This window comes from Blennius ocellaris (assembly GCF_963422515.1).
Source record: "Blennius ocellaris genome assembly, chromosome: 12".
Lineage (NCBI taxonomy): Eukaryota > Metazoa > Chordata > Actinopteri > Blenniiformes > Blenniidae > Blennius > Blennius ocellaris.
Window position 1 is genome coordinate 12,259,096 of NC_137661.1, and position 13,987 is coordinate 12,273,082.

The 13,987-nt window shown below is 41.8% G+C and overlaps 2 protein-coding genes across 3 annotated transcripts; both read right to left on the bottom strand.

Moving 5' to 3' along the window:
- Positions 1 to 1,125: 1,125 nt before the first annotated feature.
- On the bottom strand, positions 1,126 to 3,108 carry ptger3 (prostaglandin E receptor 3 (subtype EP3); the record flags this gene model as incomplete). The annotated part of the gene is made up of 2 exons (XM_080505722.1): positions 2,219 to 3,108; positions 1,126 to 1,452 (listed from the first exon to the last, which is right to left on the bottom strand). Exons 1-2 carry the CDS (start codon positions 3,068 to 3,070, stop codon positions 1,126 to 1,128), a joined length of 1,179 nt encoding a protein of 392 aa, XP_080361848.1. The 5' UTR covers positions 3,071 to 3,108.
- Positions 3,109 to 4,744: 1,636 nt separating this feature from the next.
- On the bottom strand, positions 4,745 to 12,100 carry zranb2 (zinc finger, RAN-binding domain containing 2). 2 transcript variants are annotated; one of them, XM_080506792.1, is made up of 10 exons: positions 11,959 to 12,100; positions 11,280 to 11,332; positions 11,072 to 11,180; positions 10,734 to 10,816; positions 8,843 to 8,919; positions 8,581 to 8,721; positions 8,393 to 8,489; positions 7,158 to 7,217; positions 6,538 to 6,693; positions 4,745 to 6,312 (listed from the first exon to the last, which is right to left on the bottom strand). In XM_080506792.1, exons 1-10 carry the CDS (start codon positions 12,072 to 12,074, stop codon positions 6,035 to 6,037), a joined length of 1,170 nt encoding a protein of 389 aa, XP_080362918.1. In that variant the 5' UTR covers positions 12,075 to 12,100; the 3' UTR covers positions 4,745 to 6,034. The 2 variants fall into 2 exon arrangements, with proteins under 2 accessions (XP_080362918.1, XP_080362919.1); XM_080506793.1 differs by having other exon boundaries at positions 6,120 to 6,312; positions 8,332 to 8,489.
- Positions 12,101 to 13,987: the final 1,887 nt, after the last annotated feature.

Genomic DNA, 13,987 nt, shown 5'->3' on the forward strand with positions numbered 1-13,987 from the left:
TGAACTGAAGTCTGTTTTAAACGTGTGTAAACAGTTTTCTAACAGCTCTCTGCTTGTCAGCATTGAAGTGAAGTCGCTCTCTCCTTTTACAGATAAAACTACTAAAATTCCAATATCACATTTGATGATCTCCAATAAAATGTGGCTGGTGAAATGTGTTGGTGTGTGCTTTCAGTCCAGTGAAATTGGCAGACATTGCTATGTAAGACTTTGATAGCTGTAGTCGTTCCACTGCAGCGTCAGGAGACCCTGACGTCCGTTTCCTCACAGATTCACACTTTGTCATTCTAAGACTGGCACGAAACATACTTTAAGAAGTAAACTGCATGGAAAACACAACACATTTCAAGCTAATTTCATATGCAAGAAAGAAATTGCCAACAAACCAAAGGCTTCACATTTCATTCCCCTGTCTTTGAGCCAAAGACATTTAGTACAGTAAGCATAACTAGCATGACTGGCATTCTGTACAGAAACAACAAAGATCACATCATCTTTAAAGACACTTACATACATAATCGAATAATCAGTCTCTGGCTCTAGTTGAAAATTTGGTATCATCTTTCTGAACAGCCTCTTATTGTTTTTGAATAAAGTGGTTCAGTTTCATGTCAAATAAAGTCAATGTATTTACGACACAATAGAGGCAAATTCAAAACAACTTTCTGAGCTCATAAACATTCACAAAAAACATGATTCATTTCATCAGCTTGTGGGTTCAGTTTATACAAAGTGATGAGGATGGGATGCATTACTTCCATATAAGTCTGTTTAAAGTCAGCCTTGTTCATTTCTAGGGAAGAGTTGTTGTTAGAACTGATAAGTGCCGAGTGGGGACTTCCTGGCAGCCAAATGCAGCCAACGGTCAGAGGTGACATGGTGATGCATTCACATGCTGGTTAGGTGACTTGGAATGAGATTTTCTGCAAGCAGAACAAATGCTTTGAGTTAACTTGGCAGGGTTTCATTAGAACTGCAACTGAGGCTTCTCCGTCCCCCAATGTACATTATCCATGTTTGGAGGAATAATCCATAGTACAATCTCGATTTCCAAAAAATGTCCACATGCATAAATGTTTTCCTGGTTCTGGGTCACAAGATATTAGATGACAACCAAAGACTGACTCAGTTGCTTTGTGATTTACAAAGGTCTTTTGATTCTTGGTTTGGCTTTTTGAGGGCATCCAGCACGGTCTGGGTCTCCTTCTGCTCCTCAATGGAGCAGTTGGAGACAGCATTAGCCACGAGACAGAACTTCCGCAGGAGGATCTCCCTGAGAAGCAAATAAACCCACGGGTCCAGGATCTGGTTGAGGGAAGCCAAACGTATCACTGTCAGGAAGAAGTTACAGTCGAGATGGACATCTCGGCCAGTGGCGTTATTGGAGGTTCCTGCTCTTGAATTACATTCGTGAGAGGATACTTGGGTGGAGATCATCCTCAGCATCAGCACCTGAAGGGTGGATAGTTGCACAAAGCTTAAAGTAGTATCACAAACATTATACACAATTTTACTATTCACTACAGTCCACAACAAAAGAGCCTTCCAGTAAATAGCATTTTGTTGGTAGATAACATATTCACATGTATGTTCTTGTATTGTTTGGGTTTTTTTTTTGTATTTAATATGCAATGTACTGTGGCTTCTATGAATTTCTCTGTGCGACTAATAAATATGTGACTGAAGACACATGACCTCATAGAGTACGCTGAGCAGACCCATGCAACAGGGATCCTAAATGGATTACCTCTAATGGAAACTGGCAACAGCCCTTCAAAGGACAATACATGACAGTACTCATCCCAGTTCTCGTATATTTTCTGATTGAATGCATTGAGGGCAGAGTGATCAGAAACAGAAGGGAAAAAAACAAGCAAGTGGCTAAGTGAATGGCTGGTTTGGGTAAAAGCAGAGAAGTTAAACTCTACTTGATGTTCGGTCTGCATTCACATATTTAACTGTCCTGCAAACAGGAGATTGAATGTCTTCAGTCACATAAAGGTTTGTAGTGTTTTCTGACAAACGTTCACAATAAACTTATTTAAATTCCCAGAGAGTGGTTGTTTTTTTTTGTCCTCATTAGGATTAATACTGCATACAGTAGGATAATGAGGACAAATCTCTTTAGGGGGACTGAAGAAAACATCATTTGAACACGTACAACTTGTGGTATTATCTGACAAATATATTGGCAGCAGTTGTTTGTAGGAAAACTTACCAAGAGAGGGGACCAGCATATAAGCAAAACACACATGATCCCCAACAGCTGAATGACGGTCTCTGTGGTGAGCCGCTCCCACTGCTTTGAAGACTGAGACGTCCCAGACTTTGTTTTACACCGGATAATTAAGCCCCGGATCGTCACCACGTTGCACGAGAGTGTGACGAGCAGAGAGAAAATCCCAAGTACGGCGAAAGTGATCGCAAAAAATATATTGCCTGGGACTTCGCTGTCCCCTGTGCTGATGAAGCACCAAGTCCCCGGCCACTGACGCGTGTATTTCCCGACCCCCGCGATGGGCAGCAGCGCAAAGAGCAACACGAGACACCAGATGACAACCAGAGTCTGCTTTGTCACACTTGTCTTCATGTGATTAGAGTACCAGTGGGGATTTGTTATGGCCATGGCTCTTTCAATGGCCATGGCACTGGCCAAAAAGAGGGCGCACAAGCCAAAAGTTGTCATACACACGCCAAAAAAAGCGCATAAGTTCCCAGATGGGTCGATGCGCTCCCATTTCAGATTAGCTCGGTAAACTGATATTACAATTGGACTCGTCAAAAGCTGTCCAAAAAGGTCAGTTAATGCCAGGGATCCAATGCACAGCAAAAAAGACTTTTTCCTTTTATTTTCCTTCTTTCTGTAAGAGATACACACCAGAATAAGAGCCAGTGAGTTTCCCACCATGCCGGTCACCATCATGGTAATAGGGAATCCAACTGATACTGATCCACAACTGGAGTTCTTGGTGATGTTGCCTTCGCGCAACGTTTTGGAGACATTAGACTCCAACATCTGTCCAATAATGGTTTGCGAACCCTCTAAAGAATCACAGTTGTCGGTCGTCATTTTTCCGGACGGGATAAAGCCATCAGCAGGAAATTCCCCATGTGTATCTCTCCAGCATAATCTTGCGCTTCGACTCGGCTCCAGCTGAATGCAGTGCGTAAAAGCGCGTCAGGTCCTTGGAGATGGAGGCGGGACTACTGAAGCGACACGTGAGAGCGCACAAGTGAGAGCGCAGTGGTTTAAACTAAGGCATTTCTTGAAGGAAATCTTGCGGAGTGTGCCTCACGTTGGGATATCAGTCTATTACTTTTGCAGTCACAAACAGGTCTAATGACACTTGAGAGGAACGCAGCATAATCTCGGGGCGCATCTTCAGGACCAACAAGAACGATCATTAAATGTCGACGAGGTGAGCACACAGGCGGACTGATCTGATAAGATTGGAGACTGAACACAGCTTCTGGGTCTCTCAGGGTGGTGGTGGTGGTGGGGGGGGGGGGGGGGGGGGGGGGGGGGAGGGGGTAATGAAACATTACTCAAGTATCTGCACGCAGAACCAGGCCGTGGTGTATTAAAAGGCGTCATTACGCTCCGATGTGAGATCAATACGTAGAAAGTCACATTTAAGAAAATTAAGTTATGGGTCATTTGTTCAACTTTGTGCGCCCATTAGGACGATACTCACGCTCAATAAAGATCAGGATGAATGTTGCTTTTAATGGCCATGTTACCCTGGCCCCATTCATATTAAGAGACGGAGTCTGACTTAGAAGATGTAAACTATAATTAAAATGTAGTTTCTATTACCAATAGTTTGTCGACACTAAAAAAGTGTAACACTAAAGGATCAACTTTATTCAAACTCTGGAAAGTATCGACTATCATATGAAATCGCACCAGTGTCAAGACATTGCAGCGTAATAACCAACGTTATATACTGTAACTTTAGGGTTTTTTTTTCATTCCTGTGGCATAAACTGCCACCTGTTGACCAGATCGAGAAGAACAAGTGCTACCATTAGTGTTTCATTTATCCGAGCCAAACGCATTAGGTGGATTTAAGTGTCTGTCACCGTTTAAAGTGGTGTAGAGGATGAGGGGAGCACTATGACGTTATTCAACGCCCAACGTCGAACCATCAGCCACAGTGAAGTTACTGAAATATCACTTTGAAATTGCCTTATTATTCAGCAAACAAGTGACTTCAATGAAATCATTTCAGTGATATGAGATTACGAACACCACGATTTAATGGTTTGTTTTTAACCAATGGCTTAGCAAGACATTCTGCACCAATATCCCCAAATCTATTAATGCACCTTAATAAGTAATCAGCCCATGGCTCTCAAAATGCTGTTATAAAATGTAGCTGTAATGATCACTTGAACGACTTGCATGATTGACAAGAGGCATGCTAAAATGAACAGTCTAAAAAAAATAATTCTATCCTTGTTATTAATACACATAACTGTCGTTTCTAATTCTCAGACTGAACAAGGAGTGGGACTGAAATGTCTTCACCTTCTTTGCAATATACATATTAGCATGCATCTACACCCAACTTTTAAGTTCTAATTCAGCAACCGTCTTTAGTTGTATTTTGTGAATTGATTGCATACATGTATTCAGAACCACTATAATTTTGTATCTTTTTGTTCTGCTCCTACATTCTCAAAGTAAATACCCACTGAGCAATAAACAATTGTGAAATCAAACACACAGCAGTATGAAGAATCAATGTCAACATAATTTTATTTACATTGTACATTATGGTAGATTAACCCATATAAAGACTGTACTGCCACCGTTACTTTTGTCGGACTAAACTGGAGCAAAAAAAAAAAGGAACAGTTTTCTATCAAGTCTGTTATTTTAAGTGACTATTAGAAGAAACAACTTGGTACAATGAAATCAAAATGGGCCTCGGCGGTGTTAAAATGCAACCACAATTCTCAAAACGTTGGGCTGTCTTGTTGATTGTAAACAAAATACAAAGACTTGCAAATGTCATAAACATGTTAATTCCCAATGCAACACATCACATTTGTGATTTGCAATAGTTCACCATTTCATTGGCATCAGCCATTATTGATTACGATGGCAGAAACGTATCTTGAAAAACTTGGAACAGGACCATACATACCATTGTGTAACAGCTCCGCTTTTAATGGTTGGAAAGTGACAAGACCAGTTGTTCAAGTTTTGTCGTGTCCATGGCCTCCAGAGCAACTTCTACTATAAATACATCTGAAGGCTGAAAGCTTCACATTTTTGCCTGGAATAGTTTTAGCTAATCTTCAACTTGGTTTCCATTTAATCTGAATAACTGAAATGCTCCTCTGGTTGTTTTGTTTCTCTAATCTCTTGGCCAACATGGCAAAGTTGTTTTCCCTTTTTTAACTTTTTGGAGCGGAGCGTCACATTCATGATAAAATTATATGACTAAAATGGTCAAAATATTTTTTCTGCTCAATTGACAGGTCATTTATGTCCTATTTGGAATATAATGTGGGTTCATGGGATTTGCAAATGATTGCATAGCGTTCAATTCAGATGTAGCAGTGTCCCAACTTTTTGTCTAATTGGGGTTGCGCCCTTTTACCCAAAACAATAACTAAAACATTGAATCCTAAAGCAAAGAAATTTTAGTTTACTGCCATTAATTTAAAACAAGCAACATCAAAAAGTAAAATACTTACCTTTGTGAAAACAAAACATACATTTACAAAGAATGTAAAGAAATGGCCAAAAAAAGCTACATTTTAGGTATTTTAATTTGGTGCTTTAGTAATTCATATTTATCAAAATTACAAAAAGCTAAAAAAAAAAAGGAAAAAAAGTGTTTCTTTTAATTTTCTTTCTTGGGCCTCAAAAGGCAACCAACACATTTTGCTCCAATTTCCAATTGTGTGTGTTCAAACAAAACCTGTCATGAAGGACAGCCAAGAGTCTAGTACAGCCTCTACACAGTATATCTGACTTTTCTTGTAAGACCAAACATTTATGTTTATTGGACACCTATTGTTACAAACACGGGTCACAGATTAGGGTGTGTGGTCTTAAAAAGGGAAGGTGTAGGAAATGGCGGAAAGAAGTTCTGTGGCCTCTGTGATTTCTGAGGGAAGTAAGACTTCTGAGATTAGATGAAAATGAACAGCATACTGAGGGGGGACGTGGTTTGTTTTCTTTGCAACACAACATGCGCTTTGATTTAAATTGAATATCTTGTCTGAAAGGCTGTAAGTTATTTCTTTTTTGAACTGCTGCCAGAATGGGAGGATCCAGACGACTGGCCGCCGCGCCTGAAATCACACAAACACCACGGGAAGAGGGAAAAGGTCAGCAAGCGCAGTGTCAACACTCAGTTTTGCATTCAAAGAAGCAATGACAAGATCAAGAAATGTGAAAAACACACACACAAAAAAACCCCCAACATGACAAAGTGTGTAAATCTGAACTCCCATAAGCCAGGTGACAGATGGCTAATAATTATCAGTGCCATTGTGGTATTCCACAGAAACCCAAACCTTTCGGACGAATGTGATCTAGAACGCTTCCGTTTTCTCCCTCCAGATGACGACCTGGAGCGACTGTGCTTCTGACCCCTCTCAGGTGAGGAGGGGGGGGAGGGGGAGTGGGACCTCTTCCGGGGAGAAGAGCCCTTTCCAGACCTGGAGCTGGATCTTTTGGAGGAATAAACCAAGCAGCAACGTCAGTAACACCAGGACACCGTTTCTCCAGCGTGGGTATTCATTAAGCTTCTCTGATTAAGAGCAACTCAACTTTATATTAAACTAGATTAAATTAAATAAGACTATTATAACCAAGGCACTAAGACTCAATCAGTGCCCCCCACATAGATTTTGTCAACTATTTAGCTTCATACATTTGACCATTTAAACGTGGGCCAAGGCAGCAGTAGTGCTGAGAGATGCTTGACGAAGACAAAAACCTTTTACTATTAATACGCTCGGACCAATGTGAAACCTCGAATAAACCTGCAAAGATGTTCATACCAGAGTGACTCAGGGAAGAGCACAGGGCAGTCTGCTATAACCTGAGCTAGAGAATAAAGAGGCTGTTGTGGAGCTTTCTAGTTCCATACATACACTCTCTACAGGGAGAGAGTGCATGTCACCTCATTCACCTGGAGTGTGACCTCGAGCGAGATCCAGATCTGGAACTGGAAGAGCCTCCAGAGCGAGACCTGAAAGACAAAAGAAAACAAAACCTTTCCAATATTTTTTGGAACGAGGATACAAATATGTGAATCATTTCCTGCTGATGATTAGGGCTGCACAATAACAGGTATGTGGCGTTGCCACTTGGTGACGAAGCACTTGCTCATACCCCTTGAGATACAAAGGTCGCAAAATCGTGGAACCGTCTACCAGTAGATGACGGAGAGATGCGTTTTCAATCCAGATGTCAAGTGCGGGTGTGTTTGTTTTCAATTCTTTAGAGAGAAACGAGTTCGAAAATAGACTTAAGTGTGAGAAGCATAGTCCCAGTGTGTCCGGCTGGTGCAGAACGCGCTGCAGAAAACCCTTGGAGCCACCGGATTATTATTATTATTATTTTTTAAATATGAACATATTCAGTATGTACTGCATTTAAAAAAGTGAAACAAAGGGAAATGTTGGTGGCTGTCAATATCTACGTTTGCTGGCCAGTCAAGATAAAATTGGACTTTGAGGCCATTAAACTAAAATGAGTTTAACATCCCCGATCTAGAAAGACCATAAATCACTCGGTGCCTTCTGTGACTCTGAAACTAACCCAACTATAAACAAGCAGTTGGGCAACAGTTCTCACTTCCACCACAATGGTTAATGTCTCACCATGCACGCTGACCGCAGCCATGTTTCCATTTAATTGTCAAATAAGTTGCCATGCATGGCACAAAGGCAGTGTATGGTAACATAATTGATTTTTGTCATTTGTGACTTGCATAAAATAAGCGCATGTTGATAGCGGGATGACGATATACTGCATCATGCAGCTCTAATAACAATTGGCAACAACAAATTGAAATCAGTCTCATATGAACACATGAGATGAATCAATAAATGGGTAGGGCTTTTCAAAAGTCGACATAAATAATACATCGTTTCAATCTGAAGTAAAAAAAACAAACATAAGATCACTGAATCAGCACATCAGGCTTCTCACACCACAGATCGGGGGAGGGGTTAAAGAGAAGGGTGAACAACAAATCAGACAAACATGACATTTAATTGAAGTCCATCAGTAAATCAGGAGGAAGATTGAGCTGATACTGACATTTTGCCCGGAGTTACCCTTGACCTGTACCCGTTTACCTGGACCTCGACCGTGAGCTGGAGCTGGAGGAGCGCGAGGACGAGCGGGAGCAGGACGAACCTGAGCGGCTGCCCCGCTTCTTGGCAGGCTTATCATCCTCATCACTGGCATCGAGGTCATACTTTGACAAGTCGCCATCGTCGTCATCATCATCATCCTAAAGAAAGAGTGGGGGTAAACATCATGCTTGGGGCGATGGAAAGAACTGTAACACTTTGTGAGAATTTCAAACTCGCTATGAAGCTTACATCCAATTTATACTTGGACAGATCACCGTCTTCCTCCTCCTCCTCCTCTTCATCATCCTCTTTTGGCACTTCTTTCTTTTCGCTTTCTTTTGAGGAGGGTGTGCTGCTCTTCCCACGATACTTTTTCTTTTTCCTACCAAACTGTGGCGATTGAGGAGGGAAAAAAAACAAACCCCAAAATCATTTAATGTCACCTGCAGCAGCTCGAACATCTGTAAAGATCATTATTCTACAGATGGTGAAAGGACTTGCAAACGCGTACCTCATCATATTCACCATCAGATTCCTCCCGTTCAATATACTCCACGTTTTCCCTTTCGTTGAATCCTCCACCATAACCTGACGTATAAAGAAAAAAGAAAAATCAACAAACGCAAACTAGAAATCAAGAGTAAACCAGAAAGCGACAAGAGCTGTAAATTGTTGGGTTACTAGGGGTGTTGAACATAATCGCTTCGACGAGGCACCGTGATGCGAACAATTCTGCATTGATGCCGCAGCAAAGCATGGCCCAAAGTCGCTCATTAGTTTAACTGCTCAATACGGGACTCCGAGCCGTAATAAATTCTAAAGAGTTTCGGGGCTCTCACATCAGCGATGCCAAACATGCATAAAGTACGACTGACCAACTCGATAACGGCGAGCTGGAGCGTGTATGTGCGCAGCACATGGCGAGCTCACTCCCTCGGTCGACAGTAAGCATAGGAGAGCGAGTGGACGCATGCTATGCACTGCCCTACGCAGGAGTCTACTGGAGCCTTCAAGGCTGTTTGGAGCTACGAGCAACATCGAGCAACATCAGGTAGGACAGGAAATGCAGAGCTGTTGCACATCGTTTGTTAACAGCATTTAATAAGTACTCATATTGGCAAGTAAATAACGACTAGCACTCAGACTCATCTTTCAAAAGTGGACTTGAGCATCCCTCGTTTATAATTTAACTGTCCTTTTGTGAAGTGCACTGCACTGTATGATGCCATTTTAGTATTTACTGTTAATACACTTGTCTGCATTTAGACTAAACTCATGTTCATCTCCCAAATCAATAAGCGAGTTCATATATATCCGACTGCTTGTATTCATGAATGACGGAAGTTAGCCGTGAGCAGCTATAAAGAAAACTGTCGATATAACGGTTATACAGCATGATGCGTCTTGGAAACAAGTCAAAGACGAGGTCATCGTAATCAAGTGGTGAGACCAGTGAAGATGCAACACTTCTTGGCAAATTATTGAACCAAACGGTTTCCACTCCACGGTTCAATATGCCACTGTGGACAGTGGGTTTTCGGGGATACAATTTACAGACTACTGTGTTTTGGTATGTCCACTGGTCGAGTCAGCCTGGTGCAACTCCCCGCGAGTTAATATCTAATCACTGTCATTGCTTTGCCCACTGACACTGTTGCAACTGAAGCACCCACCGCAACTTTTCTCCCTATAGCCAACAGCACGCAGCATGTCTAGGTAACACAGAGTCCGGCATGTTGTGGTTCAGCAAAGTGTCCGAAAAACACAGTAATTCCTCATCTAAAGTTCAGTCTCAGCCTGAGCAGATCGATCTTGTAGTCCGGGGAGTGGTCTTTACACAGGAACAGAATTGGAAGAGGAAGTCTGTAGCTCTTAGCCTGTTTAGCATGTCGGCTCTTTTCCCGCTTTTCTGCTGTTAGGTGCACTGCTGTCTCCTCTCAGACCGCTGTTTTGTTATATTTGCTGTATATTTGGGGTCAAAATGTCCCTCGTGCCACATAAATGGCTGGTTCCAGTCCCACATTATGATTCCTCAGAAGACGCAGGTCATGAGCGCCGATTGTCAGCCTCTGCGCAAAAAGCACTGGCTTCATACAAATCTCTCATATGGGATCATTTCAGTTGCAATGAGGGAGTGAAAAAGGTCAACAGAAATGTCACTATCTGCAAATGTTGCCAGTAACATATACCAAATGTGAAAGGAAACTTCAGCAATACAAGCATGCATTTCCAGCGTAAGCACCCTGATGTAATGCTCCGACAGGACCCAAGAAAATAACTCCACCAGGAAGAAAAAAAATGGATTGAAATCAAACCAAACTGGTGGCCCAAAAACTGAGGTTCAGACCAAATCGTGGGCGACCTATACCATTGCACCTCTAATGCACAACCCTCTGGGTTACCTGTTCTCTCTTCAAGCTTGGCATATTTAGGAGTGTTACACATGTTGCACTCTGATCGCCGGGCCCAATTCACATTTCCACATCTAGAAGGAAAAAAGAAACACACAGAAATTCAAAAATTACTGAACAACAAAAAATTACATTATGTCAGCATTTCCAACATAACAGATTCTGTTCATTATATCCCTTGAATGGTGTTTACTGGAGAAAGAAGGCCACAAAAGATGCTTATTTGCTGCTTCATATGTGCCAGATAACAGTGAAAGTAAGAAAGTTAGTTTTTTTTTCTTTCCTGTGGGACCCGATTCAATGCAGGTCTTTATGTGTTAAACACGTACGTTTTGCATTGCCAATCATTTGCACTGAAGAGGCCTCTGCTCTTCTCAGCCAGAGTTTTCCCAATTTCTGTTCCTCCAGCTTTCATCATCTTTGCTTCTGTGGTCTTCTCTGTAGAAAAGAAAAAGGGAAAAAAACCAACACATGTTCAAATGGTTTTTCCTATGTTGTAAGGAAAATGTTATGCAGAGAAAGAAACAAGGGACAAACCTCGGCCACATCTGTTACAGCTAGTTCTTCTGGCAAAATTTACGTTCCCACACCTGCAAAAACATGATAAATGTAGTTATTGTATATGCAAATAGGAGCTAAACCGTCCATATGGAGGACAAGAGTGAAACAAAGCAACGATCCCCAGCAGAAGAGAGAAGGTGTCTGTTCCCATGTGCCACTGGCTCTTTGGAAGGACACATTTTGGTCAAAGGCCTCGGCAGTGACCACTGCAGCTGGCTTGTCCGTCACGTTTGAATGCAGTCTGGTGGAAACATGATATTGCTGACTCCAGATGACTCTAAACTCGGGACAACTTGGCTTCTCAACCACGATAAACAACACCCACAGCAGCCAACGCAGACGCGGAGCGAGACGGGAGCTAATAGGCTAACGACAAAGTCTACACCCTGTAGCTACTTTTAATCATATGCTCCAAATCTAAAATTAAAAACGCCCGAACAATCTCAACCCACGAGCAATGTGTAGTAATACAGCTGATCTTTTTTGTTAAACTGCAGGAGGTTGGACGGCAAACAGACGGCAGCTACAGAGTTAGCATGAGCCAAATGCTAATAGGCCGAAAGCCTGAAAGGGCGAAGAGCGCTTCCACACACGTGCGGCTGAATTCAACCCCCCTCGGTAAGCAGTACGTGGAATTATTAATTGGGACCCTTACTTCTTATCGGGGCAGATCCAGTCTCCGTCGCTCACTCTGAAACTCTTCCCGGACATGTTGCCTGTTGGCGCCTGGCTCTCTCTCTCGCAGGGTGTGCTCTCACTCACAGTGTTCATTCCACTGCACTGAGCGTTCAGCTCGACGCCTCTGTCTGCTGCCTTCAAAGGCTGTCTGTAAATCCCCACATCCACCGACCACCCTCCCCACATCAGCACACAAACTCATTATCCTGCGCGAAGTCTGCGCCCAAGGGTCTGTCAGGGCTCGCAGCAAAAATTATAAACGTCTTTTATGTTGCGATGATGAAGGATTTTATTCGCGCTTTGTGTTTAGTAGTATACGTCACACTTTGTGTGGCACTTAATTTTTCACGTTATATTAAGGCAATATAGTTCTGCTCTTTTTCTTCTACCAAAAATTTGATTTGTAAAGTGATAATTTAGGACTTTTAGGTTTAAGGAGACAGAAAACCGTATTTCCGATTTAAATTTAATGTAACATCAGAAAAAAAAAGGTCTCAACTTGTAGGACAATCAAGCCACTTAAGATGTGTGACCGTATTAAAATGTGGGAAAACTTAAGTATGGTTGGGGGTTTTAAAATGTGGGAAAATTTAGGGCCCCGTTCACACGAAAATAAGTGTAGCCGCAAAACTCAGCCATGCACCGACCGCACTGGCAGACTCCCAAGGTGGAACCTTTCTTTCATGGTCACGAATTCTTAATACATAACGGTAGTTTTATAGTTGACAGTTCCCCCTGATAGCATTCAATTTGTTGTCTGTCTATTCGAATGTCGGGTTCTCTGGATTTTGTTAAAGTGTATAGCATATTGTTCTCTGCACACGTCTGAGTGGTTTCATTACACAAAAAAAAAGAAAACAAGCAACAGCGCCCTCCAGTGACCCGGAATACGAACTACATTGTTGTCATGCGTCTGCTGCAGTGTAAATGCAACAGTCAAGATGTTTTCCCGTAAAATGTTGTCGTGCAAACAGGGCCTAAGTATGTGAGAATTTTACAGTGTGTGCCAGTTTTAAGATGTAAATCTGTGAGGGTGGTACTCACTGTGAAACGTTTGAGAATCATCGTTTTAGCTCAATATACAGCTACAGAAAAAAATTAAAATATTTCAGTGTGAGCAGACAAACTATCAGAGCTTGAATGCTCATTGGCTCAGACTCCAAAACATTCTTATTTATTTTTGGTAATAAGATGACATTGCTTTGTGCATCATTTTGAGGTGTCGCTGTGATGATAATTAATAATCGTGTAATCAGCACATAAAGGTGAGTGTACAGGAAAAAACTCCTGGTTAACAAAAGGGTTCAATTGTGATTTTACATGTTCGTCCTGTGCTTTCTTCTACTTCCTCCCACAAACACATGTCTGTTAGTTTAAAGGGGTGCAATTTCACGAAGGACCAGGACAAAGGACAACATGAATAATTTGCACTACTGTTGAGATCCGAGACACAAGCTGCTCAATAGGAATTACCTCTTGATTAAAAAAAAAAAAGTTTTTTATTAAAAGACATTTTTGTGAACTACCGTTGCTCTGTGTCTGTGTCACCCTTTCTCAGAGGCTTTTCCAGTCTTTGTCTGGAAATCATGAGCATGTTTTAGATTTCCAGTTCATTGAAGCCCCCCCAAAAAAGACGAGGTGACAATTTTAGATGTAATAGAGCCAAGAATAACAGTAATGTTTGGTTGATTCAGAATTTGTCAGTGACGCCCTGAGGGCTGGTCAACGAGAGCAAAAGAGTGAGATATGGGCCCTGGGCCATATGAGGCCATGTCTTAAAGTCTGTTAATTCTTCAACTGACAATCCACACACATATATATAAACATGCCTTTTATCCAGGGGTGAGCTTCAGCCCATATGTATGGACATGTTTGTGGCAGGTTCCTGATGTATACATTTTACGTCAGATAATAAAATAATATACAGGCATTGATGAGACATTATGAACAAATTCTTCCTTTATTGAGCAACAGACAAACACATTATTTGTGGCTTTTGCAAAAGG

Bases quoted from the DNA above. Each gene is read 5' to 3' on its own strand.
- zranb2 (XM_080506792.1), bottom strand. From the start codon at position 12,074: ATGAACACTGTGAGTGAGAGCACACCCTGCGAGAGAGAGAGCCAGGCG. The intron at 11,333-11,958 runs GTAAGGGTCCCA...ATGTTTTTGCAG, and splicing joins TGGATCTGCCCCGATAAGAA to GTGTGGGAACGTAAATTTTG. The intron at 10,817-11,071 runs GTACGTGTTTAA...TTTTCCTTCTAG, and splicing joins AATGATTGGCAATGCAAAAC to ATGTGGAAATGTGAATTGGG.